The 6,714-nt window shown below is 38.7% G+C and overlaps 1 protein-coding gene across 1 annotated transcript in view; it reads left to right on the forward strand.

Annotated features, from left to right (window-relative positions):
- LOC119896321 (slit homolog 3 protein-like) overlaps positions 1-6,413 on the forward strand; it is a gene marked incomplete at its 3' end in the record, with an annotated part of 32,509 nt that extends 26,096 nt beyond the window's left edge. Inside the window, exons 4-9 of the mRNA XM_038709761.1 lie at positions 945-1,013; positions 1,122-1,193; positions 2,931-3,002; positions 5,950-6,021; positions 6,111-6,193; positions 6,333-6,413. Coding sequence (XP_038565689.1) covers positions 961-1,013; positions 1,122-1,193; positions 2,931-3,002; positions 5,950-6,021; positions 6,111-6,193; positions 6,333-6,413 — 433 coding nt within the window. The remainder of the gene's footprint in view (positions 1-944; positions 1,014-1,121; positions 1,194-2,930; positions 3,003-5,949; positions 6,022-6,110; positions 6,194-6,332) is intronic.
- Between the last annotated feature and the right edge of the window lie 301 nt (positions 6,414-6,714).

The following is a 6,714-nucleotide window of genomic DNA, read 5'->3' on the forward strand; positions in this document are numbered from 1 at the left end:
TCCATCATACTGTCCTCATGACCTACTTATGACCTGAGCGCGAGGAACAGAGACCAACAGATCATAAAATGTGTATATGTGTGTGTACTTGAGTGTATACTGTATTATGTTTGTTAACTTGTTTCTCACATACTCACAAACACAGAAGGGATCGGTAAGTAAATATTGTATCTTTGCAGTGGCTGGAATATGGGTTTAAAGCCACATGATGAAACTGTTACAGGACAGATTCACACCCCAACACTTGTAATCTTGTCTTGTGCAGAAAATGTAACAACATTGCTAGAATCTGTGCATCAGTGTACAAGCTAACTTGGGATGACAGCCGTGTCAAAAAGCAACATTTACTTGGTTGGTCTTGGTTCCGTGCCATACATCTTTTTTTTTTTTTTACAAATTAAATCAAATTGTACTTATGTACTAAGTTATTTTTTGATGAACAATAGCCAGGCGCAGTGACGTACCTTTCACACTGTCTTATGATCACTGTGAGGATACCAGACAACCATTAGAGATGTGATGGGTGAAAGGATGGTAAACTTTGGAGGGAGCCACACTAGATGTTTCCCTCTCCTAATCTAAGCTAATACCCCTCCTGGCTCTAGCTCAGCCCTAGCTGAGTGGGATTGACCTTCTTCTCATCTAACTCTCAAACAATAATGCATAAAAGACACTGCACTTCTCTGCTAAATCTACATATGCTATATAAATGTAAATGATTTGAAGTACTACACCTAATTCCTTTGTCCCACCAACATTTCCCAAATTCATACCCCACATCCTCCTTCTCCCGCAATCTTCAATGTGACAGAAGTTGTAAAACCAAAGATTTAGTGTGCTATATTGCCATTTGTGTGTATATATATATATATATATATATATATATATATATATATATTCATATATAATAAGTTACTACATTAACCATGCACTTTTCCTTGCAGTTACCTGGAAGGTAATATGCTGACATCTGTGCCCAAGGAGCTGGCAGCCCTGAAGCAGCTGTCACTGGTGTATGTACCACTCGCATAACCTTGGACAGAATACACATATCCTTGTGCAGTCAGTCTGTCTGTGTGCATTTGTCTGTGTGAATTTACTGTATTCTTGCATCTACACAGGGATCTCAGCAACAACAGCATCAGCACAGTGGCCTCATACACCTTCAGCAACATGACTCAACTAGCCACACTGTAAGTTACCATGGCAGTGCACACACCTAGTCATGCATACACACATCCCCACCCATATTTTAATTTTATATATGGGTATTTGTGTGTGTGTGTGTGTGTGTGTGTGTGTGTGTGTGTGTGTGTGTGTGTGTGTGTAAGGTCAAAAACCACTAGATACATTTTTTGATTAATCTGCTCTCCTCCCTCTTTCTTCATATTTCCCTGCTTCTTCTTTTCTCTCCCATTTCTTGTCTGTATCTTTATCTTTCTTTCCCCTTCTCAATTTGTCTTTCTTACTTCTCCCTTTCTAGCTTTTCTACTTCTGTCCTCCTTTTACCCTAAATATCGCTTAATTTCTCTTCCTCTTCATCTGTTCTCTCCCCACCCTCTGCTCTGTCTCATTTCAAGCTTTTCTTGTATTTTCTTGTATTTTATTCTTTTGCTCAATTTCATATTTTTATATATCTTTATATTTATTTAGGTTTATGTCTATTGTGACGCACCTGGTCGCCAAAACAAATTCCTTTGTATATATATAAACTATTTGGCAATAAAACTGTTTCTGGTTCTTTCTTTCTCTTTGCTTATAAAGATCTTCCTATTCCTTTCTAAAAGTTCTCAAAATTATCCTTCCAATTCTTTGCTACTCACTCAGTGAACTTTAAATTAAAATCTCTTCTTAAATTATCTTTTCATAAACTCTTTACTGCCATTCTATCTTAGATACAAATTCCTTTTATTGTTTGAGTAATCTTAAGGTTGTCTCTTTTTATACCTTTAGCTTATCTATCTTATCTAGTGCATGGATTTTACATCAACTTAAAGGATTTTATATGTCCTGGGATAGTTAACTGTGCACATTTTGTCATTTCCAGCAATGCCCTGTTTCATATTTCATAGAGTTGCGCCCATTCACGCCTGGGAGCTGCCCAGTGCAACCACAGGCTTCTACTGTTAGCCCCCCCATAGTATCAGTGGAACACTTTCTGAGTTAAATGCCTAGGTGGACTAGTTGAAGAGGTAGAGTGTTTAACCTTTCATTTTCTACATCAGATTTTTTCTAACTTCAACCTCAAGTTCTTAACAAGTTGGAGATTGAGAATTGCCCCCCCTCCCCCACTTTCCTCTGAGACACCTTTAGGCTGCATGATAATCAGTAATTATGATTAAGCAGTACTTCATTGTACAGCGTAATGAGCTAAAAACTGCTGAAAACCAATGTTCTAGGCTACTAGTGTCTTTAAGATACACATCAGACAGCAACAGTCAGCTTTTTACACCAGGATCATTATTGGGCTACATGTTTAATTATGTTAAAATAATGATAGCACCCTGAAACGACCAACTTTATCTCTTTTGACCATGATCAGAATCCCGTCCTTAAATGTTTGTCTCCTTCACTTCACATGTTAAACTTAATTTTTGTTTCATAAGCAGTTTTAAAAGAGAAAAACTTAATTGTGGTGTGGGAGTTTGACGTCCCAAAAGTCCCAGCTTTGCCTCTGGCAGTTTTTTACCTCTACCTAATTTTTGTATTTCATTAAAATGTGCCCCCTTGTTTATTTCACCGTGTTTAACCTACAGTGGCTACAGTATTATTGTAAAACCAAATTCATTCATATTTATTCAGGGATGTAGTGTGAAAGACAAGAGAAAATAATTTAAAATGTGTGTACGCAAGAAAATAATATTGTGAAACAGCATCCTGAGTCAGAAACTAAGTCTTGTGACCTTGTTGTCATGTCATTTCCCTTTCAGCATCCTCAGTTATAACCAGATTCGCTGCATCCCGGTTCATGCCTTCGACGGTCTCAAGTCACTACGCCTTCTGTGAGTAGCAAGCTTAATCGTCAAGTGCCGCAGTGGATTCAATATTCAATATTCACTCTCCTTTGCTAGTTATTGTACTGAGCTAAATCAAAGTCACTAATCACTCCCCTGGTGCCAGCTCGAGAGCCATGCTAAGACCCAGTCACAAAATGAGTCACAGCCACCCAATAATTTGTTGTTTCAGGGTACTAAAAAAGATAAAAGTGACAATCTCTCATCCTCTCTTTAATACTCCCTCTCTATCTGCATTCTCTGGCCCCTCTCTCCCCGTGTGTCCCTTCAATCTGACTCTCCCTCTCTCTCCTTCATCCATCCTCACCTCCTTCTTTCTCTCTCTCTCTCTCTCGGCCCAATGTTGTGTTTGATGAATCGACCTTCAGCCTCTGTTTCTCTCAGTCATCCATCTGGTTGTCCACCCTCTGTCTCACAAACCCCCACATGCACACGGCATGTGAATATTGCTGTCTGACCATCCTCTCACACACACACACATACGCACTTGCGCCTTCATTGCTCAATGACAGCAGCATGTATTTACTTACTTTACTTACATCAGTATATTATGTAAGTCTGTGGTTAAAGAGTAACTTAACACCAGACTGAAAACCAGTTTTTGTGGTGCCCTCTTTGGTTAAAAGTTTCAAGCTTGTTTCACCTCTGCCCACACCCAGAATCACTGATGGGTAACCACATCCAACAGTGTCACAGGGTCCTGCTCTACACCTGTGCATCATTGCAACAAGATGATTCCTTTATGTTAAGAATATCACTGGAGGTCAGCAAAAACAAGATTTTTATGGGATATTAAGTCGCTCTTAAAGATTATTTCTAGCATCTCTGAGATATCCACCTCTGAGATTTGCACCTCCACCCCAATATGATGTAGGTGAACAGAATTTTTTCAGTTGTTTACTCTGGATAATACACTCAAGGATTATTTGTAATAGAATAACGTCACAAAAAATAACTTGAGGTAATTGAAAAATGTTCCATTTTTTATTTATTTATTTATTTAACCTTTTAAGCTTTTGTTGTTGCTAAAGGTAGAGGCTCTCAAAAGTAAGACTACATTGTCCACAATCCGTAATGTTTTGTATCGCAAAGCCAATGCTGCTACTTTCCTTTTTTGATTTAGTGAATAGTATGTTGAAAGAGATTTTTAAAAGAACGTCTACTCTATACACCGTGGTAGGAAAGTTTAAAAGCTGTGGTTATAATAGTAAGATGTTTTTTGATGCAAATTCTGTTACACAATGTGAATGGTAGTGTTGAGGCTGATAATCTTAACTTTGTATGTTAGTACTCTTGGCTCAAAATTAAGAAGATATAGATTTATTTGTGGAATTTCACATTTAATACAAATAACTTTCAACTTAAACCCTGTAAACATTAAATAATGATTAGAGGTCTGCTTCTTTTACCTCATATTATTCTCTGTAGACATTTCATTGTCCACAATGTTTTGTTCAGAAAGCCAGTGTTTCACCCTCTAAGAAGTCATCTTTGTTTCTGACCTTTTCTCTATATATGACTGTATCTCTTACGAGGCTTTCTTCTTACAGAAGTTTAGTCATCGCTTTTTTCCCTCCTTTCTTCCTTTCATTTTAGTTGATGTTGCCGTGGGGACTGATCCCTCTCTGCCCCCGCATAGCAACTGGTTGCCAGGCAGCCATCACTGTCACTTCCTCATTACCCACAACCCCCTCTGGGCCAGCCTTACGCGGGGGCTGTTAGACCACCGTACGCACAAACACACACACAGTGGTGCACACAAACACGTAAAGTTGCAAGGATGCACAGACATTAAGACCACACACACACACACACACACACACAAACGTATGCACTTGTATGCCCAGCTACACACTCTGGTATACACTGACCTGAACATGCACACATTGCATTAAGTGCACAAAAAAATCACACACACACACGTACACGCACACACTTTTCCAATAGTGGTGGTTTGATAGCTGTCCCTTGCTACAGCCTTTCGCTCTAATGGAATGTGAACTTATATCCAGCAGGCAACACACTCAAATGGCGAGACACAAAGGACACATACACACTCTGCAGTCTCTGAGCCCTTGGAGACAAAACTTTCTGATACTCACAAATCTACACGCATAAGCACAAGCACAAGCACAAAAACCCAAAGGGACAAAACAGAAATGTATTCTCACACCGATACACATCACAGCCTGCAGTTTGTCCCTGTGACACAAAGTTTTTTTCAAACACATGCACACACCATAGTCTGCCAGATGACCATATGAGACAGTTTATATTCCATTCAGAGACCATGATAAGCTTTATTGCCCAACAATGAAAATAAGCTTTCTGTTTATTATGTCTTATTCTTTCATAAATATTTTATTTATTTTCCATTATGGAAGGCAATGATGGTGTGTCTGCAGCTGAGGAACCACAAATAATTTAAATAATTTAGCATGCAGTTAGTCAGGGTTGGTGTATTAGTTTGTTGAAAATCGAGTATTAGGCAGCTGGGCTGTCAGTTTCATTTACTTCTGATGTGATGGATATGAGGCAGTAGGTTTGTTTAGATATTCATTGTGAAATTCGGTCAATGAAATCTATGGGCAAACCTTAAAAGCACCTTTAAGATTTTGATCTAAACATAGACCAGTCAATGTAAGTACAGTAATAGTATAAGTAACAGTGGCAGCATTAGTCATAGTATGAGTGTAAGTAGATGAAACGTAGCAGTAACAACTAGTAGCATGCTGGGCTAAAGTCAAAGATTTCACATTCTTCTCCGTGCTGCAAAAGTATGATTATAAAGAAACGCCGAAAACTTAATCAAATTAATTAACTACACATTAAAATTAGCATTGGGTCAAAAACTGACCACTTGAATTTGTAACAAGGTCAGGTTTGTTTTTAATATTCATATGCACTGTTGTTTTGCTCTCTCTGTCTCCTTCAGCACGCTCCATGGTAACGACCTTTCAACCATACCAGAAGGAGCTTTCAACCACCTCACCTCTCTGTCCCACCTGTAAGTACAGCCCCAATATCTGTTTGTGTGTATATGTGTGTTGGATGCAAGTGGATTACACATTTAATTGTTTGTTTGTGTGTGTCTAGGGCTCTTGGTGCCAACCCTCTGTACTGTAACTGTGACCTGCGCTGGCTCTCTCAGTGGGTCAAGGCTGGCTTCAAAGAGCCTGGTAAGAAGAAAAAACACAATCTAGATGCTATTAAAATACCTGTGACTAAAATAGTATGTTTTCTGTTACATACATTTCATATTGTGTGTAAAGAAAGGTGCAAAATATACTGTGATGTCACCTGAGTGTGTATTTGTAGGTATTGCTCGTTGTACTGGACCTCCTGACATGGCTGACAGGCTACTGCTCACCACACCACTCAACAGATTTCAGTGCAAAGGTAAATAGTCTCCTCTTTATCTGCTCACTGGTGCCTGCTACAGTATATTCTATTATTTGTCTATATATTAGTGTTGACCTGTTTTAGCACTGGATTAATCCCTGGATCAGTCGGATTAGGATACAGAAAGGTGTTTAAAACAGGCATTAAAGTGGCAGCAGAAATTTATGTCTATTGCAGTCACATTTTATCAGTTTTAAAATTTTTGTAGTGTTTGACCTAGTAGCTTTTAGGTTTCCAGTTTACTAACCCTTCCATTAATGCTGGGTTTGGTCTTTAGGCAGTTTGCTGGCCAATTGTT

The sequence above is a fragment of the Micropterus salmoides genome, unplaced genomic scaffold (genome assembly GCF_014851395.1).
Source record: "Micropterus salmoides isolate LMB-PRFRI ecotype aquatic unplaced genomic scaffold, ASM1485139v1 Ms_hic_scaffold_924, whole genome shotgun sequence".
Lineage (NCBI taxonomy): Eukaryota > Metazoa > Chordata > Actinopteri > Centrarchiformes > Centrarchidae > Micropterus > Micropterus salmoides.